Source organism: Salpingoeca rosetta (genome assembly GCF_000188695.1).
Source record: "Salpingoeca rosetta unplaced genomic scaffold supercont1.15, whole genome shotgun sequence".
Taxonomy (NCBI): domain Eukaryota; class Choanoflagellata; order Craspedida; family Salpingoecidae; genus Salpingoeca; species Salpingoeca rosetta.
Window position 1 is genome coordinate 913,744 of NW_004754919.1, and position 25,510 is coordinate 939,253.

Here is a 25,510-nt window from a genome sequence, read left to right on the forward strand (position 1 = left end):
TGTGTGTGTGTGTGTGTGTGTGTGTGTGTGTGTGTGTGTGCAACGGGTGTTTGAAATGAAGCATGTGCCTTGTCAAGCGTTTTTTTTTTCACTCTCACACTGGATGTTTGCTTTGCTTCGCTGTGATATCAGGTATCTGGGGACGCCCTTGCGCGCGTGTGCATCATCTCGGCCATGGCGGAGCTCCACCTCCTCCTCAACCAAACCGACGTTACAAAGGTCTGTCTGTGTGTCTGTGTGTCTGTGTCTGTCTGTCCATGTATGTCCATGTATGTCTGTGTGTGTCTGTGTGTCTGTGTGTCTGTGACTGTGTGTCTGTCTGTCTGCCCCTGTCTGTGTGTCAACATGGCTTCTCCTCCCTGTGCTCCCTCATACCCACCCCTACTCACTCACCACACCACCACCCTGATCAGGCAAAGTTGAAGGAGGCAGAGGCGCTGCTCGAGGAGCAGGCCGGCGTCACGGAGATGCACGCAAACTTCTACCGCGTCGCCGCAGAGTACTACAAGGTTCGGCGACGAAGAGGAAAGGGGGGAGGAAAAAGTACCTGTGGTGCTTGCAGCGGTGGTGGTGGTGGTGGTGACATAAACGAGGCGAGTGGCTGCTTTCTTCTACAGCTTGGCACTTGTCCTCTGCCTACTCACACCACCTCCACTTGTAACTCTCCCCACATGCAACACTCACCACACGCACCACTTTCACCACTCCCGATACCAACGAACAGAACCAGGGCGTGTACCACGAGTTTTACACGAATGCACTGCGCTATCTCGGCTGCATTGAGCTCGACACGCTCGGACGTGAGATGACGCGAGCACGCGGGCGGGCGATGAGTCATAAAGAGGGAAGGGGGGGGAGGATAATTTGGAGGAGAAAGAGGGGAGGGAGACGACAGTCTGTTCGCTGCGGTGTTGCCGCTGCGTGCATGTGCACTCACGTTGTACTCTTCACACTGCACACATATTGGCTCATGACCGCTGCCACGATCACCGTCACTGCCATCACCGCCACCACCAACAGCTGAGCAGCAGGTGCAGCGCGCGTTTGATCTCGCCCTCGCCGCCATTTTGGGCAAGGGTGTCTACAACTTTGGCGAGCTGGTACGCACCTCTCTCTCTCTCTCTCTCTCTCTCTCTCTCTCTCTCTCTCTCTCTCTCTCTCTCTCTCTCTCTTTCTTCTGCTGGTTTGCCGGTCTGAACACTTCTCCTCCTCATCCACCACCACATCATCGTCGTTATGACTGTTTCACTTCTCATGTGCCATGCATCACCTCCCTTTCATTGTGCATTCGTGTGCGTGTGTGTGTGTGTGTGTGCGTGTGTGTGTGTGTGTGTGTGTGTGTGTGTGTGTGTGTGTGTGTGTGTGTGCACAGCTTGCCCACCCGATCCTGGAGAGCCTGCGCTCGACATCGAAGGAGTGGCTCATCGACCTCCTTTACGCCTTCAACAGCGGTGCGCTGAACGTGAACACGCGTGCACGTGTCGGCGTGGAGGGGTTTGGAGTTGTGTGTGTGTGTGTGTGTGTGTGTGTGTGTGTGTGTGTGTGTCGTACTACGACGAGAGAAGTAGGCGATGAGCACTGCTGACTTTGTGCGCTCCCTGTTCGAATACGGGGATTAGGGCAATCTAGCTAATGGTGGTTACGGCCCCTAAAAATGTTAAGCCCTTACCTAGAGAGTGTGGTGGTCATACTTGAACGTGTGTGTGTGTGTGTGTGTGTGTGTGTGTGTGTGTGTGTGTGGTCTTCAAACCCGTGAAGGCGAAAGACACCGTTGTGATTGATGTGCCGTGTAGTTGAACGCTCCACCGCGTGTGCTGTGTGTCACTCATCTCTACCACATCATTGCACCACCACCCCCAGGTGACCTTGCCAAGTTTGAGTTTCTGCAGCCGCAGTGGGGCAGCGACCCAGACCTCAAGGCCAAGTAAGGAGGGGGGGGGGGGTGATGGCGGTGGTGGTGGTGAAAGTGGTTGTGGTGGCTGCTGTGCATTGCTTTGTTGATGAAATGCACGCATTTCGCTTTAGTCATCGCTCGCACACACACACACACACACACACACACACACAAACACGCACGCACGCACACCCACGCCCACGCATGGCCGTGGTCGCAGTGAGAGCGTGATGCAAGAGAAGATCCGGCTGCTTGCGCTGATGGAGATGGTGTTCCGCGCGCCGGCGAACAACCGCCGTCTCGCCTTTGACGCCATTGGCGACGCCACCAAGACCCCTGTCGACCAGGTGCGGGCGCTGCGCGTGTGTTGCACGTGCGTTTGTGTTTGTGTTGAATTTGTGCTGTGTATCTGTAGCTCTGAGTGCGAGCCCTGTTTCGTTCAGTTCCTCACCCCAGCTCCCCCCCCCCCCACACACACACACACACACGCGCGCGCACACACACACACACACACACGCGCGCGCGCGCGCGCACGCATGTCAGGTTGAGATGCTTGTGATGAAGGCGCTGTCGCTGGGGCTGGTCCGCGGCTCCCTCGATGAGGTGGACAGCGTCGCCGTGCTCACGTGGGTGCAGCCAAGAGTGCTGAGTCAGCAGCAGGTGGAGGCGATGGCCACCCGCTTCAACGCCTGGACGGCGACGGTGGACCAAACCGCCTCTGCCATGGAGACGCGGGCCCCCGAGCTCTACGCGCTGTAAACACACACACACACCATGTGCGTGTTGTGCTTGGGTTGTGTGCTCTTTGGTTGGTGCAAAGGGTCTTTGAGTTGCTGTTCGTGGGTTTGGTTGTTTGGTTGAAAAACAGATAAACGTTGCTCGCAAACAGCAAGCAAGCAAGCAAGAAGTTGACCAACAACAAGGGACCAAACATCTACTCAAAATCAACGTCGCACACGCTTTGCACGCGTGCACATTCAACACAGGAGCATACACTACTTGCATAACAACAAACACACACACACAATCACAATCACACATCACAAACACACGCACAAACACACAATCACACATCACACATCACACACACACGCACACACACAATCACAAACACACACACACAATCACACCATCACACACACAATCACACACAATCACGCCATCAGAATCAGAGGGCAAAGACGCCCTCGGTGTGAATGGCGTTGCCTGTGAGGGAGACGAGACACAGCTCCCACTCCATATGCTTCAGAATCTCCGCCATGAGTGCAGAGAACGAAACACCCGCCGCCGCCTCCACCTCCTGCGGCGTGTCCGGGCCATGCAGCAGCGTGCTGACGAGTGGCAGATCGTGTGCGCTCGCCATCACCATGGACAGGTCGACGCTGCCCTGCGGCCGGAAAAAATCGTCACTGGCTGCGGTGTCGTCGACAACCACCAGCCGCGATGCGCCGTGACGCGCGCACCAGTCCACCACGCAGTCGTCATCAGGCTCGCTCTCCACGGCCTTCCTGCGCGGCGCTGCTGGGCTGTCCCCATCATCATCATCGCCATCAGCAGCCACCACGTTGGCCTGCACAAAGGCGACCACGGCAGCAGCGATGCGACTGAGTGTGTCGTTGTGCACCCGATACAGCACGCGCACGCGGTCGGCCGTGTCCTCGTCGTCTGTCGAGCACACGTACTCTGGCATTTCGTCGCCCTGCATGAGGTGGAAGCGGCGGGCGTGAACATCTTCTCCTCTTGCTTCTCCGCGCGCGTGGCCAGCCTCACCACTGCTGCTGCTGCTGCTTGTGGTGGTGGTGGTGTTCGTGTTGACGGTGGTGCCAGCTGTGGTGGCTGTCTCTGTGCCTGCGTCTGCTGCATGTGTCGATGCGGCGGGGCGGCGACGCAGCTCCCGCCGCAGCACGTCCTTGGCCTGGGAGACCTGGGTCAGGTTTGGGATGTGGCCCAGGCTGGCCAAGTGGATGAAGGGCAGGCGGTGGTAGCGCAGGCACGACAGGTTGGACAGCTTTGGGTGGGCTGCGAGCCGCGACACAAAGTTCTGCAGCTGCGTGAAGAGCTGCTGGGCGAGAGGGGACGCGCCGCCGGAGGAGGGCAGGGCGACGACGCCGTAGGTGCGGCGCATGGTGAGGTGGGCCAGCGTCGGGGACGGCAGGGTCGCCGTGGTGCTCCAGATGGTGCGGATGGAGCAGCAGTTGCGGATCTGCAGGCTCAGCGGGCTTCGCGCCTCCACGTTGAGCGTCTCGTTGATGAACCCCCAGTGGCAGACGATGGCGATGCGCGTCTCCGGGCACACGGAGAGCCAGTTGAAGAAGGTGCGCAGGCGGCCGACGCGGTCGCCGGCAATGTGCCACCAGTTGTCTGCGACGCCGTCCAGGCGCACGTCGTCAAAGCGCGAGAGCGCAGAGAGCATCAGGCACGACTTGAGGTCCTGCCGGTTGCGACCTTGGCACTCTGGCATGTCTGGGTAGAACTCTGTGATGACGGGCCAGGCGTAGATGGGGCACTTCTCCTCGGCAAAGGCGATGCACGCCGTCTGGATGGCCCGCGTCAGTGGAGAGCAGTACACCGTCTGCACGCCCCACTTCTTCACAGCTGCGCGCATGCATGGAATAACGTCGGTGGTGGCGTTGGTGGCGGTGTTGTTGAGGTGAGATAAAAAGCATGGGGGGTGACAACCGAGCCAGCGAGTAAAGCAAGATGCATGAATGCACATGAAGAACAGTCGATGCGCACAAGCCACGCGCACGCAAGCCCCACAAACACACACGCACACGCACCTGACTGCAAGCCCATGGCCTGTTCATGGCCGATCCTGGTGAGGGGCGCATCGCGAAAGTCTGGGTGGTTGTTGTCGGACGCAACGTTTGCCTCGCTCTGGCCATGGCGCACAAAGTACACCACCTTGTGGCCTCCCTGCTTCACATCGTCGGGAAGGCTGTCCTCCCCGTGGTGGTGGTCTTCCACCACATCCACAAGCTGGATGTGCGGCGGAATCAGGCTGGCCATCGTGGAGTTGGGGGGAAGGTGGTGCGGTCGTGTGGTGTGTTGTCTTCTTGTTGTCGTGTGTTCTTGTTGCGGTTGTATTGGTTGTGGGCAAAAACTGCCAAGTCAGCAGAAACGGCCGTGTTTTGGTTGGCACAAACATGTCCGCACGTTTGTGGTGGTAAGACTGAACTGACAGCAGCGCCAAACCGCTCTCGCGCACACCTCAACACAAAAGAAGGTGAGCGCGGAAGCTGTACTGTTGTGTGTCTGGGACGGGAGTCAGGATGGTGGTGGTGATGCGGCAGTATCGTATCGATGAGCTGAATGAGCAGCGATCGTGTGTGCAAACGTGCCACTGACTTTAGGACTTCACACACACTCTCTCTTCTGTCACACACTCACTCTCACTCACACACTCACTCTCACTCACTCACACACTCTCTCTCACTCTCAGTCACACACACACACACACTCACTCACTCACTCACACACACACACACTCACACACTCTCTCTTACATCCACACACACACACACACAGCCTCAGTCATGACACGTCAGCGGCGTCGACGCGGCCGCGCTCGTGCACTGCCAAGGATCGCCAATCGCGCCCCCAGCGCTGCCACTGCCCCCAGTACTGCCCCCAGTACTGCCCCCAGCGCTGCCACTGCCCCCAGTACTGCCCCCAGCGCTGCCTCTTCCTTCAGCGCAAACCACGCGCCAGCCAACCCACAGCCACCGCCGCCGCCACAAGAGCAGCAGCAGCAGCAGCAGCAGCAGCAGCGCCAGCCGCTGCATATGGGTGGGCTTGATCTCGCCGGATGGACCCACGTGGCCAACACGCTGATCAAGCAGGTTGGCGTGCCAGTAACGCGCGCACCGCTGAGCGGACCCACCGACCTGCGCAGCGTCAACAGCCTGCGCGCGTTCCTGCACCTCATGTTCACCTGCCGCGCCCTGTACCAGGAGCTCCCGTGGTCTGTCCCCAAGTGGTGCCTGGAACAAGCCTTCTTCGGCTTTGCCTCGCTGGACTGGCTGGACGGGGCCTCGCCGCTGAACTTGGACTGGGGCGAGGTCTGCGACGGCAACAGCACCGGCGGAGCATGGGAGGAAGAGCGGTTTGTGGCGTACTCGCGCATGGGCATCCGCTGGGACGGCCGCTGCCGCTTCCTGCACCGCAGATGGACATCGCAGGACATGCTGCGCCAGTTTGCTGTGGTGGGCCGCGTCACCCTGCAGGGGCTCAACAGCACAGACGCCTGGGAAATGTGCGCCAGCCAGGGAACTTTGGGCGCGCCACCCAGAGACGACAACACTGGCCATGTTCATCGTGATGACAGCAACGACAACCGTGCTGATGACGATGATGATGATGACGATGGTGATGACGACGGTGCCCAAGAGGCGCAGCCAACACAACAACAACAACAACAACAGCAGGGAGCGGAGCCGCCAGTCGTGGTCATGCATGCTCGCCCAGCCTCGTTCACGTTCCAAGCCGGGTACTTCCTTGACACGTTTGATCAATCCTTCCACGGCTTCCAGGACCTCGTGCGCCCGTCAAAGTGCGAGCGCCTGGAAGTGCTCATGGAAACCGAGCGGTACGCGAACGGGTGGCACATGAACGTCCGCGACGTGTCTGCCCTGAACATCGCCTCCCACACCCCGCTCAACCGCATGACGCTGGCAAACGTGGACAAGGTGGAGCTGCAGCTGTGCCCGGCCCAGCGGGCCTTTGGCGCGCTGCTTGCCAGCCAGGGCGTGAAGAGCGTCACGCTCAAGCCACTACAGGGCACGCGTGGGCCCGCGCACGATTTTGACCTGCGCGACATCCGCCGCGTGCCAGATGTGCACCTGTTCAACCTGGGCTGCATCACCGACCTCTCACCGCTCGGCGATGCGGAGAATGTCGTGCTGGACTACATTCAGCACGCGCGCAGCCTCGCACCGCTGGCCAACGTGTCGCACATCACGCTGCTGGAGTGCAACGGCCACACCCACAACCTCATGCTCCACTGCGATGGCATCCGCACCTGGCGCCTCAGGGGCGTCACGGGCACACTCACCCTGCCGCGCGCCACAGCCGTGCGCCTCTCAGACAGCCTCGACTTTGCAGAGGTCGTGTGTGGCAGCAAGCACATGGACGTGCTGCTGCTGGACAAGTGCACGGAGCTGCGCGCGGTGTCCCTGCCCAACTTGGAGGCCGCTTGCAGCGTGGACCTGAGATGCTGCCGTCACATCACCGAGCTCTCGGTCCCAGCCACCCGCATCAACAGCGTTGACCTGACCAAGTGCATGCGCCTCTCGTCCGTGCACTTGCCCAACCTGCAGCACCTGCGCTCGCTCAGCATCGACTACTGCAAGGACCTCACCACCATCACCTGCCCACGTCCGCTGCGGCTCAGCTTCCTCTGCCTGCATGCATGCAACAAGTTGCGCAACATGAGCACCTTCTTTGAGCACGCCGACATGGCCATGCTCTTTGACATGGACGTGTCCAACCCCGAAGTCATGCGGCAGCTTGGCGCACGCGCCAGCGCCCTCCACTTTCGCGGCACCTGCATCACCGACCTCGCCATGCTCAAGCACGTGCCAACCACCACGCGGGTGCACGTGTTCAACTTTCGCGGGGCTGTCCGCACGCCGCCGCCGCCCTGCCTGCACGAGCTGCACATGTCGGCCGATGCCACCAGCGGGCGCAGTGGCGAGTGCAGCATCGAGCACCTGCGCGGCGTGAAGAGGGTGCGCGTGCGTGGCAGCTCCACAAAGCTGACGGGGCTCAAGGCCATTTGTGGGCACGAGGAGTTTATGATCAGCCAGTGCTCGCTCGCAGATGCCACCATCACCGACTGCAAGCGCGTTGTCTTCAACAAGTGCACGTCCGATGTGCACCTCGCCACCATTGAATCGCTCGACATCAACAAGAGCAACGTCAGGGTGAAGAGCATGGTCAACGTGCAGTCCGTCAACATGTACGGCTGCCGTGTTCGCATTGCCTCCACCAACAACGTGGGCGTGCTCGCTCTCCACGACTGTGACATTGCCAGCTTTGAAGCATTTGCTGGCGTGCACACGCTGGTGCTGCGCAAGTGCAGGTTCGATGCCGCCGCTGTGTGCACGCTGCCCCGGGTGCCTGTCGTCGTTCTGCAGCACTGCACCGACACGACCAACCAGCGAGAGTACACGACCCACATCTTGCGTGCCGAGACAGCGCAGGAGCTGCATGCTGCCGTTGGCTCACCGGACCGCCACCGGTCACGCACGACCGTGGTCACCCGCGACGCCGTCCAGCGCGCGGCAAATGGGGTGTCACGCCTGTTTGGGCACTGCGGCACGCTCTCCCGCGAAATGCGCCGTGTTGACGATGAGCCGCTGTGGGCGAGCGGACCGGGCGTCCGGCGCTGGGCCAATGGCGATGACGGTGTTGACGACGACATCGACCACATTGTCAACGACCCTTACCTCGGCATGAGTGACCTGTTCTTCCCCGACCCAGGCCACTTTATGCACGACGAGGGCAGCGGAAACGGCGGAAACGGCGGAAACGGGAGCCGCCAGGACCGGGGCGGGCAGGGGCAGGGGGAGGTGCGGCAGCAAGCCGGCAACAGAGACCCATACTTTGACTTTGATGCGTTTGCAGGGTACGGTGTGACTGGGGCGCAAGATTTTGTGCCGTGGTCCCCGAGCATCTATGAGGGCGGCACTGATGCAAGCACATACGTGCCGCCGTTCATACCACCGGTCCCTGGTATGGAGGGCCAGGTGATGGTTGAGGACGCCTACGGGCAGGTCTTCATGATGAGTTTGGCAGAGGCGCTCCGCCGAGCCAACAACATCCCGCCACAGTGAGCATGTCTGTGTGTGTGTGTGTGTGTGTGTCTGTGTTGTGTCTGAGTGTGTCGTGTGTGTGTGTGTGTGTGTGTGTGTGTGTGTCGTGTGTGTGTGTGTGTTGTGTCTAGGTGTCTGAGTGTGTCTGTGTGTGGTGTGTCTGTGTGTGGTGGGTTGTGTGTGTGTGGTTGGTTGGTTGGTTGGTTGGTTGGTTGGTTGGTTGACGACGTAAGGTGTTGTGTTTCCGCCTCCGTTTCACTGCAGTGACTGCTTTCGTTGTACGTGTCTTGCACTGCGCAATGCATGTTGGTTCATTCATTGCGGCCCATAATGGTGGAATTCATTGCGGCCCATAATGGTGGAAATGAAGTTCCAAACAGCACAACAAGACGTCACAACGTGTGCATGAAACGGTTATGTCGTGGTTTTACGTGGTGGGATGGTGGGAAACGTAACGAAAGAGGAGATCGACATCACATGACCACGTGCAGGATACAACGAACGCGTTGGAGGAACACACTGACATAACAGCTCAGAGTCGTGCATCTCTCAAGCAATGCAACAGAAGAACAACAAAATTAACGGCAAGCGTGCAGCAGGTGTGGTGTGGTGCATCGGGGTATGTGAATGAAATCACGCCAGCAGAACAGGTGTGACCACAGCAGTGATGGCGTCAACACATCGCCTCGCCTTTGACAACCACATCACCCAGTACGTTGCTAGGCTTCGCTTTCGCATTTCGTGAACGTCCGCGTCACCGCTTCAACCACATCATATGTCGGCTGGGATTGCTTGCGCTGCTGTTGCTGTTCACTCACAACTCGCAACCGCTGCCCAAACAGTGATTCATGCTGAGCACCGGCATTCTCGCCCAAAGCAACGCCACTGCGGCCAGCCTTTGCTTCTGCTTGCAGTTCGGTGCCCCTGTCTTCATGTTCTTCCTCCCACCCCTCTTCCTCAATGTCGTACAGCCCAGCCGACCACGCGTGCATGGAGTGCACACGCGAGTGGTGTGGTGTGTTGGGTTGCAACTCTGGCAACAGCGACGGCGTCGCATACACGTGCGTGGGATCGCTGTGGTGGTCCATGGACTGAGCGTCCACTGCACTCTGCTGCTCATGCTGCTGCTGATGATGTTGTTGTCGCGGGGGTGCAATATCATACAAGGAAGGATTCCACTTGTGCTGCACTTGTGCTGGTTCACCTGTGTGTGTGTGTGTGTGTGTGTGTGTGTGTGTGTGTGTGTGTGTGTGTGTGTGTGTGTGTGAGAGAGTGAGTGCAACGGTGTGATCTTCGAATGCTGGGCAGTGCACAGCACGCACGTTTGACCACTTCACCCTGCCGTTCACTTCACACCGATGACGTACAGCAAAGAGGAACACATCCCAACACCTCACTTCAACTGCAACACCGCATGCACAGCAACAATTCATTGCACATACCAGTAGCATCCTCGCTGTGCGGAGAGAATGTTGGATTGGTCGCATTGATGATGTTCTTCACCTGCGACAGTCAGCCAACATCAAGCAAACAAACGTGATGGTTCAGTCGAGGAGAGAAGAGGACGGATCTGAAGTCATCTCTGGTTTGCACCAAAACAAAGGACGTGTACGCAAGCAGACGCACCGTGGCAAGCTCTGCCTGAGCCCGTTTCCGTCGCCGCCACACAATAGAAGCCACGCACCCCAGGACCTACAGTGCCACGACACCGCGGTGTGGACACGTACACAGATACACAAGCAAACCAACAGGGGCAGGGTTCTGCGTAAGTGGTGGTGGATGACAGCTAGCAAACCAAAAGAAAACTTGGGAGGAAGAAGGATGTGCAACAGCCCACGCGGGTCTGGCACACGCACACACACACACACTGATCTTACAAACACACGCGCATTGGTCTAACACATGCAGACTCACCAGCAGCACGCCAACGACGGCGCCTGCAACAGCACCACCATCGCTTCCACCGCCGCGCTTCTTAGCATCGGCAACAGACGTGATGTGCGCTGCTGCCAGGGTTTCGAGCCCTTCAAGCCGAGCAAGCAAGATGTCGGCAGGCACCCACTCCAAGCTGGTGCCGTTGCGAACCCCAAACTCAACCACCGTCGATGGCTGCGCCAACAGCCCACGCCGTCCACGGATCCAAGCGTTGTCGGAGTCGCTGTAGTTGTTGTTGTTGTTGTCGCTATCACGGCTGCTGCCACTGCTGCTTCTCCTTCTCCTCCCTTGTTGTTGCTGTGGGACTGTGTTGATGTCGGTGGTGGGGCGACCGAGGGCTTTGTCGTAGACGAGAAACACCACCACAAAGTCCACATTCAGCGCCTCCTCCAGGTCGCGCTCCAGCTGCTGCACGTCGCCACCAAAGATGGACTCCGCCGTGCCTGCAAGCACCAGCTCCACCACCTGGTCCGCCCGCTCCGGTCGCATCAGCGCCTCAACCACCACCGTCCGCACCGCAACACCCGTGTTGCCGTTCGCATCCGTCACCGCGTACTCAACCTCGTACGTCCCCGCCACGTGCACGTCAATCGCATCGGCTCCACTCACCACCACCTGCGACGTCACGTTGCCGTCGTGCACATCCTGTGCGCTGTACCCGGCCTCCACATACCGTGTCGCATACAGCACGTGCACCTCCTCCGCGCCATACAGCGTCACGTCGGGCGGCGTCGTGTCCACCACCACCACCGCCCGCTGCACACCAACAGCGGCGTTGCCTGCGCGGTCGTGCACGCTGTACTGCAGCACATACACGGTGCCCACCTCCGCCGACGCCACAGCAGCATCCAGCCCAAGAACATCAAACGCTTCATCATTGCCTTGCTACGTGCTTGCATGCAGCACGCGTGCAATCGCATCCTCCCCGATACCGTCAACGTCGCCTGGCGCAACAACGCCGCTCGCGTCGCGCGTCACAACGCTCACGCCAACGCACACGTCCCCGCTCAGGTCGCCGTCGTGGGCGTCGAGAGCTGTTGCTCCAGGATCAGCAAATGAGCCGCGATCGTCACCAAACTCCAGCGCCTGCACCCGATCCCCAAGCAGCTGCAGCGAGGGTGCCGTCGGGTCTGCAACCCGCACCACGCGCTCCACAAACGCCACGTTGCTCGCTGCGTCCGCCACCGTGTAGTTGATGCGGTACACGGTGCCGCTCGGCGCTCTCGACTCCACCGCGTCCATTCGAGGTGAAGACCACACGCGCGGCGACAGCGGCGGCATAAACGCGCGCGCAGACGAATACGCGCACACGGTGGGAACAACAACGCCGGCCTCCTCAAGCTGCGTCGTCGCCACCACACGCGATCGCACATCACCATCGATGTTGTCATATGCACGTGCAATGCCCGGCTCAACCCACGTCACGCCGTCGCCAACCGTCACGCTCAGGTCCCCGCTGACGCGCAGGTCCGGCGGCGTTGTGTCGATTATGGTGATGGTGCGTGTGACGCTGGCCGTGTTGCGGGACGGGTCTGTCACCGTGTATGTCACAGTAAAGGTTGCAGGCGACGTTGTTGGCGCCGCCTCGTACCCTCCATCGTCAATCACCAGCGTCAAGTCGGCGTTGTCGTAGTACAGATCAGCCAGCGTCACGCCAGGGTCGATGTCGGTGAAGTTGCTGCCGGCCTCCACCACCAGCAGCGCGTCGCCAATGAGCTCGATGCTCGGGGCCGTGCGGTCCAGCACGTGCACGGTGCGGTTGATGGCGTCGCAGTTGCCGGCCTTGTCGCACGCGTCGTACTCCACCGTGAACACCGCGGGCACGGACGGCGGCTTGCTCAACACATTGTTGGTGACCACCACCTCCACCCCGCGCCCAATCGCATCCTCCAGCAGGTCCGTCGCTGTTGCTCCTGCATCGACATATTCCGTCCCGGCCTCGTGCGTGATGTTGTGCTCGCCATTGATGGTGATGCTTGGCGCCATCGTGTCCCGCACCTCAATCACATACACCACCGTCGCCGTGTTGTCCGACGCATCCGTCGCCGTGTACGTGAACGTGAACTGCGTGCCGTCGTCCACAACCGAGTCGAAGGTCTGCAAGCAGGGGTGTGTGTGTGGGGGGGGATGTGTGTGGGTGTGGGGGTTGGGGGAAAAGGGTGTGTGAGACGGGGGAATGTGAGTGTAAAGGGAAAAGGGTGTGTGAGACGGGGAGTGAGAAGTGGGAGAAATGGAAGCGATGGAATGATGCATGACGTGGTCAAGACACAACAGCGACAAGAAAGATACAGGAAAAGAGCGACAACGCACCGACTCTTCGTTGCGTCGCACGTCACCGCCGTTGACAGCGGTGTCGAATGTATCAAATGCAGACTGGCTCGGGAAGATAAACTCTGTTGCCGCCTCGTGGATGACCACGTTGTGTTCCAACACTTCGCGGTCGCCAAAACCAATGGTGATGACCTGTGATTGGTCGGCAATGTGTGACAGGGATTGGTGAGGAAGTGAACAGATACAAGAGTTAAATGGGAGGCAAGGAGAAACGGAGGCAAAGAGACTCGGAGGCAAGGAGGTAAGTGAGTGTCCACGAAGGTAGGCAAGCACACAACACAAACACACTCATGTACACACACACATACACGCACACACACACACACACACACCGGTGGAAGGGTGTCCACGACGGCTGCTGTGCGTGTGGTGGGCGGCGCCTCGTTGTCGTTCGAGTCGGATGCAGACAGCGTGTACACCACCTCGTACATGCCCAGCGTGTTCACGTCCACGTCGCTGGCATCGTACTCCAGCAGGTCGATGCCGAGTGTTCCGTCCACGCGGTCCACGATGGAAACGCCGGCCGTGAAGTTGCTGCGCATCACCTCCTCCCCGGCCTCCAGCTGCAGCACTGCAGGGTCAAATGTGATGGCGGGCCCGGTCGTGTCCACGACTTCCACGGTGATGTCGCGTGTTGCCGTGTTCATGTTCGCATCCGTCGCCGTGTACGTCAGCATCTGGTCAGACCCCACAGTGCCTGTGTGTGTGTGTATTGTGTGTGTGTGTGTGTGTGTGTTTGTGTGCGTGTGTTGTGTGTGTGTGTGTGTGTGAGGTAAGATCCGTGTGAGAACAACATGCAACAAGATGCAGTGCAAACCAAGATGCGAGTGATCAACCGGACCCAGAAGGGCACCACATCTGTTCATGGCATTCACGCACTCACTCGTGTCAATGTCGTCGATGTTGGGTGGTGGTGTCTTTGTCACGGTGCCAGCCGCCGTGTCTGTCGCCGTAAAGATCGGGGGATCAAAGGCAAACGTGGCCTCGACGACATATGTGTCTTGAATCTCCTCGTTGTTGTCTGGTCGCCGCAGCACGATGGTGGGCTTTGCAATGTCTGCAGTGAAATACATGGCGGCTGGGTGAGAAGAAAGCGAACGGCGTGCTTGCATGCAAGCGAAGGTGTCACCATACAAGCGGTTGGTATCTTCACACGCCATCAGCACCTTTGCATGTGCGGTCGCTTGTTGGTGTGCAATCCTGGTCAATAACGTATCCAGGTTCGCACTCATTGCATGCCATGCAGCTGCTTTGTCCTTCGTCCGATTGAAACGTGTCGTCGGCACACGCCTCGCATTCCGTGAGCCTGTGGCCGGTATCGGCACGGAACTTGCCTGCAGGCAATGCACAAGATGAAGCATGAGTTAGCGTGAGTGGCATGCAAAGGGAAGAAGCAAGCAAGCAAAGGGTGCAACAGAGACGTGAACACAGTGGCAAAGAGACACGAGAAGCACAGGTGCATCCCACCTGCTTCGCATAGTTCACACGTGCGGTCCTCCGTCGTGGTTCCAGTGACGAACGTGCTGTATGTGATGCAGTCTGTCGTGCACATAGTTGACACGGGACAGCCAAAGCACGTGAGAGAAGTTGTCAGTGTGCGTGTGTATGTGATTGTACTTGCAGAACCATGGTTGCATGGGCTGAGATGCAGTGCCACCATCACCCCCACGCTCGCCAACAGCACAGTGCACGAAGACAACGCAAACGCACTGCGCATACATTTTTGGCCAGAGCTGCCCTGGTATTTGCCTGCACCACATGCCTTGCACTCTGTTTGCTGGCGCTTATTTTGGTGCTGGCCAGGATCTCACGGCTTGCAGTCCATCTGGTTCGTGCCATCCTGGTAGTGCCCATGGTCGCACACTGCACACAAGCGTCGTTGCTGGCTGTCGGTTCGATGGTCACCTCATACCCGGCCCACACGTGGACCACGAGGTACACGAGGTGTCCTGGTGCGAAGACTTGGACTGGTAGTGGCCTGCACAATAGGAATGTGTGGTGACAGTGTGGGAATGAAAAGACGTTGAGCGTGCGTGTGTGCGTGTGAGTTAGTGAGGAGGGATGGAGTGAGTGGGTGAGTGAGTGAGTGGGTGAGTGAGTGAGTGAGTGAGTGAGTGAGTTGAAGTGCTTGTGCAAAGAACAGCGTGCTTCACCAACAAATACAACAACAGCACAACCCAACATCATGCATGGCACAAGCGCGCGCACACTATATGATCACGGTGTCCCATGTTCACCCCTGTTGCTGTCTTCGACTCACGTGGACTGCACGGCGAGCACGTCGCATCCTCTGTTGATGATCCCGATGTCCACTTCTCGCCCTGGCTGCACATTTTCCAGTCCTTGCAGTCTGGAGTGACATACAAGAGAAAGTGGAAGAAGAGGAGGAATGAGGCGAGGAGGACATGAGGGAAGCGCACGACAAGGCGAGCAACACAAGACATGAGCGACGCGCTGCATCGGCATTGAGTTAGTTCAGCTCACCTGTTTGGCCAGAGACATCTTGGTATTTGCCAGGGCCACAGCTCTTGCAGTTGTCTGCGTTTGTGGTGTCGCCGTATGTGCCGGCATCACACTTGTCGCAAGTCCTGTCGGATGAGGAGGTGGGGTCGGCGGTCACATAGTAGCCGCTGCTGCACGTGGTCCAGGCGTTACACGACATGTCCTGGTGGGCGGTCTTGGATTGGTACTCCTCTGAAGAGTGAGGGGAACAGTGTCGGCGAGAAGAGGGGGGGGGGGAAGGGATAAGGTGGCGTGTGAGGGGGAAGATGATACTGCACCACCACACAACGCTGCAGCCATAACCATTCTGTTCTCATCATTGCAGTTGCAGGGGTTGCCGCTTACGTGATCCGCATGGCAAGCACGATGCGTCCTCTGTCGCCGATCCAGATATCCACTTCTCGCCCTGTCCACAAGTCGTCCAGACCTCGCAGCCTACATGACAAGTTGTGAGTTTGGGTAGTGACACAGTGTGAGGAAAGCAGACACAACCATGTGAGTAAGAAGGGAATGGTGCTGGTTCCGCTTGCTCACAGCGAGAGCCGAGAGGACGAGATGCAAGCAGTCGAGTGCTATGTGCACATGAAACACACGCACACACGCACACACGCACACACGCACACAATGATGGCACTCACTTGAGGCGCCGCTGCCAGGTTGGAACTCCCCAGTGGGGCAGTCCTTGCACGACGTGTCCTGGTGGCCGATCTCGTCTTGGTACTTGCCTAGTAGGAGGGGTGCGATCCAAGAAGATAGGGCGGAGGTTGAGGAATGAGAAGAGGTGGACATCAAACACACGAATGTCAGGAGGGAACGTGGAAGGACGAGCACACACACACACACACACACCTGGCCCGCAGTTTGAGCATGTTGCGTCATCGGTGGTCGAGCCGGCTGTCCACTTCTTTCCCCGGCCACAGGTGCGCCAGTTCTTGCACCCTGGAAATGCACGGGAAGACGTGGGGAGATGTGAGTGGGTTGGTGGGTGTCAGCATACAAACGAAGATCACCTCACACACAAAATCAGACACATCTGTCACGGCGCATCCACAGCGGTTGAAGCTCACCTGTTTGAGCGTGACGGTCTTGGTACTTCCCGCTGTCGCATGTCTTGCATTGCTCTGCCATGGTCGTATCGCTGTACATGCCCTCCACGCAATGGAAGCAGATTCGATTCGTGGTAGCGGTTGGATCAGCCATGATGTACTCGCCAGGCATGCAGACGGTCGGGTCTTTGCATTCTGCAAGGCGGCGTGAATGGTGAAGGGGTGAGCACAGTCGGAGGGAAAAGACAAGCGGACAGAGACAACACATGCCCCACACTACACACAGATCAAGGACGCTACACGCACGCACGCACCTGATTGCCCTTCGGCGTTCTGGTACTTGCCACCGGGACAGTCGTTGCAGGTTGGCTGGTTGGGCGCCCCTGTGTATTTGCCTGGTTCGCACAGGCCACACTCCCGGTCCTGTTTCGTGTTGGGCTCCTGCGTCACGTACTTCCCAGCTTCGCACGTGGAGGGGTCGTAGCATTGCGTGTCGCGGTGACCAGTCTTGTCCTGATACTTGCCTGATGATGGCGCGACGATGTGTGAGCAGATGATGAAAGCAGTGCATTCTTCACTGCATGCAGTACAAGGAGGTGCTGCGGTGATGCACACTGCATGACTCACCCAATGGGCAGGGTGGACATGTGGCGTCCTCCGTGTTCGATGGCTTGAACCACCGTTCGCCCTTGTCGCACCGAATGGTCTCACTGCATGCTTCATTGCCTGCGGAGGACTTGTAGAATTGAAACCCGCACTCAACGCAATCGTCACCCGTGTAGCCATACCCTGCAAAGCCACATACACAGCATTGCAAGTGAGCCGCTACACCCTCACTGACACCAAACTGCACTCACTCACGCAGCACCCACACCCAAATCTGTCCGCAACCATGCTGGCACGAGTCGCAGCCCCGAAATGCAGTCATACCTGCGGCGCACATGCACGAGCCGAGCTGGCACACTTCGCTTCCGTCTTGTGCACAGTCTTGTCCTCCTCCTCCGTTGTTGCACGTCTTGCCCACGGCGCCTGCACACCAGCAAGGTGTCACATGTGTGCAAGCTCGATGTGAGATGCAATGGTGGAACGGTAGAATGGTGGTGTCTTGGTGTTTAGTGGTGTCCCCAATCCACAACAGCAGCAGCAAGGCATCCACTCGTCCACCAAGCTTTCCTCCTCTCCACAACACCACACAACCACACTGTACAACAACACCAACACCCACCTGCGCACTGAAGTCCCGCGAGCGCATGGATGCACAGGGCGATCGCCAGCACCGCCAAGGTCCTCATCCGCAGCATCCTTGTCCTTTTCCTGCCCCTTTTCCTTTTTCCTGTTATTTGCTGCGGACAGCAGGACACTTTCCCCACTTGGGCTGACATGTATTTGGCCTATTGTCAGCATATTCCGCACCGTTGTGCTACAACAAGGCCATGGCGCCAACGACCGCCAAGATGATCGAGTGCGTTGAGTGCAACAAGCACAACAAGCAGCAATACAAGGACGACGCTGCTGCTGCTGTTGTCCCATGCCCTTGCTTTGCAGAGGAACGTGTGACACGTGAGGATGTGCCCTCAAGCGCGTGGGCTCTTGGTACCACAGTTCCCGGTGGCAGCGTTGCCTTCTGGCCTTCCGCTGCTATCGTTCGATTCCATTGTCCGCAGTGTGCGGCAGGTGTCGTTGTGTGCCCTGTCTGCCACACACCGTCATGGAAGCAACAACAGAAGCAACTGAAGCAGCAGCAGAAAGAACAGCTACAGCCGTCCTTGAACACGTGTAGCGCATGCGGCATGCTTCTCCTTCCTGGTGCGTGTGAAGCTTGAAAGGAGGGGGGGGGAAATGCAAGCACTCAGGGTTGTGCTCCTCATGTCACCTCATATTGCGCTATGCCTTGCTGTGCTGCTGCTTGCCTTTTGCTGCCTTCAATGTCGCTTTCATTGCTCACCCTGTCACGCATCACTGTGTATGCACGCATCACTGACCGTTTGCTTGGGCAGACTGGGTTGAGCGGAAGCTTGGGCTGACGGGCGCGCATGTTCATTGCGAGGAGGACGCGTTTGTGCTGCAGAGACGCTGGTTTGGATCTGCATATCTGAAGCAGAAGCGCCAAGAGCTCCGCCGCCTCTTTGCCCTGGCACAGCAAGCAAAGCAACAGCAAGCAAAGCAACAGCAGGACGCAGCAACGAGCGAGCCCCAAACCAAGCGCGCAAAGCGCAGTGGTGGCGACATTCAGCACGATGCGCAACACCAACACAGCGCGCGCGATGCAGAGCGTCGCATGGTTGCTGTACGCTGGGCCATGCACCGCGGGGAAGAACAGCTGCAGGAACCAGAGGGCGGTGCCTTGAGCACGACAGATGCACTGGTAGTCGCCGTTGTCAATTTGGAGGGAGCAGGTGTGCTGGCGTCATCCCGGCACCGGGCGCTGGTTGAGCGGGTGCTGCACCACGCCGCATGTGGTCGCGGCCTGCAGCAGCTGCGGGCACGCATCCACCGGCTCGTTGCCGCTGCAAAAGCGGCCAAGAATCACGGCTGTCCGCTCGCAGCGCACGTGCTCTCGTCTCGTGCGCGCGTGTTTGCACACATATTGGAAGCGGCAGCGTGCAACGCGTCTGTGAACGACACGACTGCAACCACCACCTCATCATCATCCTCGTCGATGCTGTCATCCTCCTCATCATCAGCAGCATCACCAGCACGCGTTGCACACGCCAAGAAGAAGAAGAAGACATCAGCGAAGGGCGTCAACGCAACTGATCGCCACGACCACAGCCACAGCAACGCCGTTCACGCGCAAGCATCACACGTCACACAGGGCAGCAATCTTCAACACCAGCACAAACAAGAACAAGGTGATGGTGGTGGTTGTGACAATGGCCGTGATTGTGATGATGGTGATGGTGAAGGTGAGTCAGCGTCGCAGGCGCCGCACTTGAACGGGTCATCATCGTCACCTGTGCAGTCGCGGTCGCTGCCGTGCTCGCAGCGCGTGGCCGCCATGCTGTCGTCTCCGCCACCAAAGTTCCCCGTCATCACAGGTCACGCGGCAGCGGCGGCAGACGCACACGTGTATGGCGTGCACACCACGGCTGTTCCACTCGTGCCCGCCCTCAAGACACACGCAACAACAACAGCAACAACAACAACAACAACAACAACAACAACAGCAGCGACAACAGCGGCAATGGTGACAGCAGCTGGGGCCACAGAAGCCACTGCACCAGCCATTATGGCCACAGCTACAGGCGGAACGATGATGACACTGCAGCCTGGCCAACAGCCCGTCCAACAGCAGGCGCACCACGCTCCATCGTCATCATCCTCCTCCTCCTCATCCACCTCCTTGCCATCATCATCGTCTTCGCTGTCGGTGTCGATTGCAACGCCGGCAACACAGGCGCTGCTTGGTGACGTGGTGGCGTGGGCTGGATCGCTGGCACACGCGTGCATGACTGCAGTGGCGCAGGCGGAGGGCAACGCAGCAAATGCATCATGGCTCCTCTCAGCATCAGCATCATCATCATCGTCAACGTCGTCATCATCATCATCAGGTGGACAGCACGGCGGTGGAGATTCGACCATCACGGTGGGCGGCACGAGTGCAAACAGCAGTCGCAACAGCAATTGCAATGGCACTGGGACACGTGGTGGCCGCGACGCAGACAAATCGCACCCCGTGCGAATGGATGATAGCCGTGATGATGACGATGACAACGAGCATGATGATGAGAATAATGATTGTGATGATGATGATGATGATGATGAGAATGATGATGATTGTGATGATGATGGTGACAACGCGAACGGTGGCGGTGAGAGCTCGGACCTTGCCATGCCGTCCAACATGGGTGTACATGACGACGACGACGACGAGGGCGAGGGTGATGATCGTGGCGTGCCTGCAAGCACGACCGCACACGGCCATTCTGCTGTGAACGGCAGCACGAACGGCAGTGTCAAGACACCCACTGCGTGCAACGGCGCCCCCATGTCAACTGTGGACGCGCTGGTGTCACAGCGATCACGCCACGGCGTTGAACGATTGGGAGAGCGGTTATCGTTTCTTCGCTCAACGCAGCAGCAGCGGCTGGCGTATGTGAACGCGCTGGCCGTTGCACGCTGGCTTTGGACGGCGACACACATGCAGTCAGGACAGCCGCACTAGCTGTGTGCATGTGCATGTGTGCGTGCGTGGGGGGGGGGGTTTCCTTTTGTGGAGTGAGCGGGCGCCCTGCGCACGTGTGCGATGTGCAACACACGCCTTTGACTTTTTTTGTTTCGGTCGTTGGTTTTGATTTATACGTTCGCTCACGCTTGGTCATCAGCATGATGTAAAAAGAAGAAGAAAGAAGAAAGAAGAAGAACAACATGGTGGGAGCAGCCAACCCAGCGACGTGGCGTTGTAGTTTGGGGGGAGGGGGGAACGGAAGGGGGAACATGAACTGGCACAGCAACCAACCACAGCCAGCCGTTGAAAATTCAAGGAAAAGAAAACGCACACACACACACACTCACACAGAGACACAACACACACACACAATTGCACGCGCTCAAAGCGTTGTCACACGTTCACAATATCAGCACGGGACGTCTGCCTAAAATCCCCAATTCTCCACACGGGTGACCCAACACCAGGCCGTAAGCGATCCCACTCGACACATCAACCCATTCGCCCACTACAAACACCATCAACACTGACACCACACAACACGAGCACCAACCTCGACACATCCCATCCCGTGCCATCACCTGAGCTTCTCGAGTTCTTCAAACAGCTCCTCCAGGCCGGCGCCGAGCGGCCACTGCGTCTCAATTGCCGCGCCGTTGTAGAACAGCTTGCGCGCAAGGATGATGCGCTGCTCGTCGTGGATGCCAAAGCCGTGCTCAAGCAGCGCGCTGATGAAGCACAGGTCCGTGCACAGGTAGGGGGCGTCTTCGCTGCTGACGTTGGGGAAGGTGGACCGGAGTTCCGACGTGGACATGCCGCACACGCGCTCGGCAACGTCCTTGTAGTGCTGGATGGACAGCGAGCCCTGCTCAGCATCGGGGCCCAAGATGCCTGTTTGGGAAGGGAGGGGTGAATGAATGAGTGAGAATGAGTGGGTGAGGGAGTGAGTGAAAGGGGGATGGGGGTGAGAAGGGCAAAACGAAAGGAGGAAGAAGGGCCATGAAACAACACAACACCACAACACAACACTAATAAAGACACGCACACACACAACAACATACACACAACACAGCACAACACACACACACACACACACCACACAACACCACACACACGACACGACACGACACGACACGACACAACACAACGCAAATACAGATACACACACGCTTTCTGCAGCGCCACTCACCAACGTCCTGTGCGCGATCAAAGTAGTACGACATGGCAAAGATGGGCTGGTGTTTTGAAATTGGCGGCTGCTGCGGCGCGCGGACAAATGATCCGTTTGGATCCGCAATGACGTGGCGCGCCCGCTGCATGCAGTCGCCGGCTGACACGGAGGTGGCACCGGTCACGCGGTATTTGCGGTCGTTGTACGTGTACACGAGCGTCTCGTCGTGGGGGATGCACGGCGACCTGGCGCGGACAAGGCGTAATGAGACGTGCGTGTGTGCGTTGGGGGGGAGGGAGGGGCAGAGGTGAGGAGGGTGAAACGGATGGTATGAACGGCGCAGCGGCTTGTGAGGAGAAGGTGGTACACACACACGCACACACACACACACACGACACACACACATGCACACACACACCACACACCACACCCACACACCACACACCACACCCACCCACACACACACACACACACACACACACACACACACACACACACACACACACACACACACGACACATTCACACAACCCAAACACCTGCAAAACAACAGCCCCACGAAACGAAACGCACTGGATGGTTGATGTGCCCGTGACGTGCGTGTCGCCTTCCTTGAACTCAAACCCGAACATCTGTCCGCGTCCCGCCATGAGGCCGTAGCCGAGATGCGAGTACAGGAACATGTGGTGCTCCGCCCCCATTGTCGTGGACTTGCGCAGCTCGGGCGAGGCCTCGGGCGACGCAAGCGCAATCTGCAGCCATGACGATAAAAGGAGGTGAGGAAGAGGTGAGGAGGGTAAGAGGTAGGGGAGGTAGAATGGGACAAGGGTTTTGTGTGGTGACGTTTAGTAGGCATACACACACAGAGGCAAAGACAGACATAGACAGACACACACACACACACAGACAGACAGACAGACAGACAGAGACAGACAGACAGACACACACACACACACACACACACACAAGCACACAACCAAGCACAAATGCACAAAACAACCAACGCCCACCTGTGTTGATCCGCCGCCGAGGTCGAGGACGACGCACGTGTGCTGGGCATCGAGCGCAATGCTCTCCAGCAGGTAGTTGACTGTCACCCACGCGAACATGCCCTCGTCCAGGCCGCTCATAATCTCCACCGCGTCCTCCGGGTCGTACAGGAATGGATATGACTGCAGCAGCGTCTCCACCTCCATCAGTAGCGCCTTGGACTGTTCCGGGCGCAGGAGGCGCAGGCCCGCCGTTGCCTTGAGGTTGATGGGCGTGATGGCGCGTGCCTGCTCGGGGACAGTGGACATGGCGAGCTCCAGCAGCGGCACCAGCGACTGCGCGCCCGCACGCGGGTCGTCTGCGAAACTGCTCAGGCCCGGCTTGAGGGCGTGGAAGACCTCGGACTTGAGGACCATGTGTCCGGAGCTGGGGTCGTTTGACTCGAAATGGAACACGTGGATGCGCGATCCTGGATTGGAGACGAGAGCAAGAAGGGTGGAGGAGGGAGAAAGAGGTGCGGGTGAGGTTGTTTGTTTGTTTGTTGAAGAGCAAGCAAGCAACTACTTGAAAAGATCCACTCACATGACGTTCCAGTGCAGGCATGTACGCACGCACGAGCAAGCAATACACATTTGTACATACGTACAAACAGACACAGACACAGACACACTCACACGCACATGCACGAGCAAGCAATACACGTTTGTACATACGCACAAACAGACACAGACACACACGCACATGCACGCACGCAGACCACTGACCTGTGCTGCCGGCGTCCATCATGATGCCGTAGTAGTCCGAGGGGGCGGTGAAGCGCGACTCTTCAAGAAGATACACCAGCAGCACAATCAGCACAATCGCGCCGAGAATGCGCAGCGGGAAGATCGACTGCAGGCGTTTATGACGGAGGTGTGGGTTGCAAGAGGGGTGTGAGGAAAGGATGAAGGGGCGGGCGTAGATTGGGTGCATGCACGGAAAGCGGTTTGGTTCCACGTGAAGCATGGGTGGATGGAAGAAAAACAAAGACAGACCGAAAAGCCTTCAGTGCAAGTGCAACCGCAGACACCCCCGACACACACACACACACACGCACCTTTGAAGAGCCGGCGATGTTGTACTTTTGAAACTTGGAGGGCGGCATGGTGTCGGTGTCTGTGGATGCGCGGGGAACAGCAGAAGTTGCGGTTGCAGTCGCAGAAATCCTGCGCCTGGGGCTTGTGATGGCCGTTGTTGTGGACTGTGCTGGAGCAGATGCCGTGGCGGAGCGCTTTGCGTTGCTCTTGATAGGGGCAACGTGGGAATGGGCTTGGGCGAGGTCGACGTCAGGGCTCTGGCACTGAGACGTGGACACGATGCGGGATGCCTTCATACAAAGCGATGGCACCACAAGCAGCAACAAGGACAAGAAGGAGAGGCAGCAGGAGGACGAGCAGCCCGCGGTGACGCGGTCGTGGCTGTGGCTGACGACAAGCGGCGATGGAGGTTGAACACACTGACGAACTGCGCCAACATGCACACATGTACAGAAGCAAAGCAACGATCAAGTGATGTGTGAGTTGAGGACGACGCAGCAAGCAAGGAGCAGGGAAACAAAAAAGCACAGCGAAACCCAGCAGAAGGAAGAAGATGTGATCATGGGTGTGATCACACAAACACACACACACACACACTCACACACACACTCACACGTACATACGGGGTGACATGCTCAACACCGCATTCAAATCATGTCATCTCACACATCAACCAACACCTGCACGAACCGCTCTGCTTGGTTGCTTCTTGAATGAACAACCACGCCACACCCGCCTTTCCCCTCACACACGCGTTCGGTTGTGGACTGCGGATAATTGTTGATGACACCAGCAAAAGTTCCAAACTTCGCCTGCCGCCAACGACAAGAAAAAACGGAAACTGCTTGCGCTTCACATCTCAACGCACATCGCTTCCGCTTGCATCCTTGTCTGTCACCCAGAACCCACTCTCCTCCTCTCCCCCTCTCCCCCACTCCCACTCGCGTGTCCGGAACACCATGAGCGAGCATGCGTGGTTGGTGGGGCGACTGGATGAGGTGCTGGAAAAACTGTTGAGGCTGCAGAAGCTGTCGCTTGAGACCTATGATGCGAACACGCTGTATCCAACCGTGTCTGCTGCGCTGGAGGAGTCGCACGCCTTCTACGATGAGCTGGATGAACTGTCTGAGGAGGCATTCGACCAGCTGGTCGCGGACGCTCCTGGGTTTGAGGACAAGCTGAACAAGCTCGATACCGCGCATGCGGAGCTTGACGGCCTTGCAGCGCGGTTGGAAGGCGAGACACAAGACACGAGCGCTGTGGACAACGCGTCCGATCAGCAGCAACAACCACAACAGCAGCAGCAACAACAGCAACAACAACAACAACAACAACCACATCAGCCTGCCGTGCCCCGCATCATCGAGCCAAGCTCCTCCGAATGGGAGTCGGACACAGAAGTACAACAACAACAACAACAACAACAACAACAACAACAACAACAACAACATCATCATCATCAACAACAACAACAACAACAACAACAACAACAACAACAACAACAACAACAACAACAACAACAACAACAACAACAACAACAACAACAACACTAAGACGAGAACATGCACACCAACAACAACAAC

General features: G+C 58.1%; 8 protein-coding genes across 8 annotated transcripts in view; 4 read left to right on the plus strand and 4 right to left on the minus strand.

Annotated features, from left to right (window-relative positions):
- PTSG_12378 (uncharacterized protein) overlaps positions 1 to 2,653 on the plus strand; it is a gene marked incomplete at both ends in the record, with an annotated part of 4,098 nt that extends 1,445 nt beyond the window's left edge. The window contains 8 exons of the mRNA XM_004992834.1: positions 133 to 219; positions 414 to 509; positions 725 to 800; positions 1,021 to 1,100; positions 1,373 to 1,451; positions 1,861 to 1,924; positions 2,115 to 2,241; positions 2,438 to 2,653. Coding sequence (XP_004992891.1) covers positions 133 to 219; positions 414 to 509; positions 725 to 800; positions 1,021 to 1,100; positions 1,373 to 1,451; positions 1,861 to 1,924; positions 2,115 to 2,241; positions 2,438 to 2,653 — 825 coding nt within the window. The remainder of the gene's footprint in view (positions 1 to 132; positions 220 to 413; positions 510 to 724; positions 801 to 1,020; positions 1,101 to 1,372; positions 1,452 to 1,860; positions 1,925 to 2,114; positions 2,242 to 2,437) is intronic.
- A 71-nt stretch (positions 2,654 to 2,724) lies between these two features.
- PTSG_05999 (uncharacterized protein) lies at positions 2,725 to 5,043 on the minus strand. The gene is made up of 2 exons (XM_004992835.1): positions 4,675 to 5,043; positions 2,725 to 4,489 (listed from the first exon to the last, which is right to left on the minus strand). Exons 1-2 carry the CDS (start codon positions 4,901 to 4,903, stop codon positions 3,063 to 3,065), a joined length of 1,656 nt encoding a protein of 551 aa, XP_004992892.1. The 5' UTR covers positions 4,904 to 5,043; the 3' UTR covers positions 2,725 to 3,062.
- Positions 5,044 to 5,430: 387 nt separating this feature from the next.
- On the plus strand, positions 5,431 to 8,730 carry PTSG_06000 (uncharacterized protein; the record flags this gene model as incomplete). Its single annotated transcript, XM_004992836.1, has 1 exon — positions 5,431 to 8,730. One exon carries the CDS (start codon positions 5,431 to 5,433, stop codon positions 8,728 to 8,730), a length of 3,300 nt encoding a protein of 1,099 aa, XP_004992893.1.
- A 698-nt stretch (positions 8,731 to 9,428) lies between these two features.
- On the minus strand, positions 9,429 to 14,527 carry PTSG_12379 (uncharacterized protein; the record flags this gene model as incomplete). The annotated part of the gene is made up of 10 exons (XM_004992837.1): positions 9,429 to 9,913; positions 10,152 to 10,212; positions 10,336 to 10,401; positions 10,624 to 11,529; positions 11,551 to 12,741; positions 12,955 to 13,107; positions 13,308 to 13,672; positions 13,859 to 14,032; positions 14,142 to 14,309; positions 14,443 to 14,527. The coding sequence occupies 10 exons, from the start codon at positions 14,525 to 14,527 to the stop codon at positions 9,429 to 9,431; spliced, it is 3,654 nt and encodes a 1,217-aa protein (XP_004992894.1).
- A 349-nt stretch (positions 14,528 to 14,876) lies between these two features.
- PTSG_06003 (uncharacterized protein) lies at positions 14,877 to 17,902 on the minus strand (the record flags this gene model as incomplete). Its single annotated transcript, XM_004992838.1, has 11 exons — positions 17,749 to 17,902; positions 17,454 to 17,552; positions 17,151 to 17,312; positions 16,838 to 17,047; positions 16,545 to 16,718; positions 16,327 to 16,416; positions 16,116 to 16,202; positions 15,823 to 15,912; positions 15,460 to 15,669; positions 15,236 to 15,325; positions 14,877 to 14,953 (listed from the first exon to the last, which is right to left on the minus strand). The coding sequence occupies exons 1-11, from the start codon at positions 17,822 to 17,824 to the stop codon at positions 14,877 to 14,879; spliced, it is 1,365 nt and encodes a 454-aa protein (XP_004992895.1). The 5' UTR covers positions 17,825 to 17,902.
- Position 17,903: 1 nt separating this feature from the next.
- Positions 17,904 to 20,738, plus strand: PTSG_06004 (uncharacterized protein). Its single transcript, XM_004992839.1, has 2 exons — positions 17,904 to 18,329; positions 18,521 to 20,738. The coding sequence occupies exons 1-2, from the start codon at positions 17,957 to 17,959 to the stop codon at positions 20,686 to 20,688; spliced, it is 2,541 nt and encodes an 846-aa protein (XP_004992896.1). The 5' UTR covers positions 17,904 to 17,956; the 3' UTR covers positions 20,689 to 20,738.
- Positions 20,739 to 20,799: 61 nt separating this feature from the next.
- On the minus strand, positions 20,800 to 24,693 carry PTSG_06005 (ectonucleoside triphosphate diphosphohydrolase 5). Its single transcript, XM_004992840.1, has 7 exons — positions 24,618 to 24,693; positions 23,948 to 24,354; positions 23,616 to 23,742; positions 22,872 to 23,320; positions 22,435 to 22,613; positions 21,881 to 22,107; positions 20,800 to 21,582 (listed from the first exon to the last, which is right to left on the minus strand). Exons 2-7 carry the CDS (start codon positions 24,221 to 24,223, stop codon positions 21,269 to 21,271), a joined length of 1,572 nt encoding a protein of 523 aa, XP_004992897.1. The 5' UTR covers positions 24,224 to 24,354; positions 24,618 to 24,693; the 3' UTR covers positions 20,800 to 21,268.
- A 193-nt stretch (positions 24,694 to 24,886) lies between these two features.
- PTSG_06006 (uncharacterized protein) overlaps positions 24,887 to 25,510 on the plus strand; it is a gene marked incomplete at its 5' end in the record, with an annotated part of 4,770 nt that continues 4,146 nt past the window's right edge. Inside the window, one exon of the mRNA XM_004992841.1 lies at positions 24,887 to 25,314. Within this exon, the coding sequence (XP_004992898.1) occupies positions 24,887 to 25,314 (428 nt within the window). The remainder of the gene's footprint in view (positions 25,315 to 25,510) is intronic.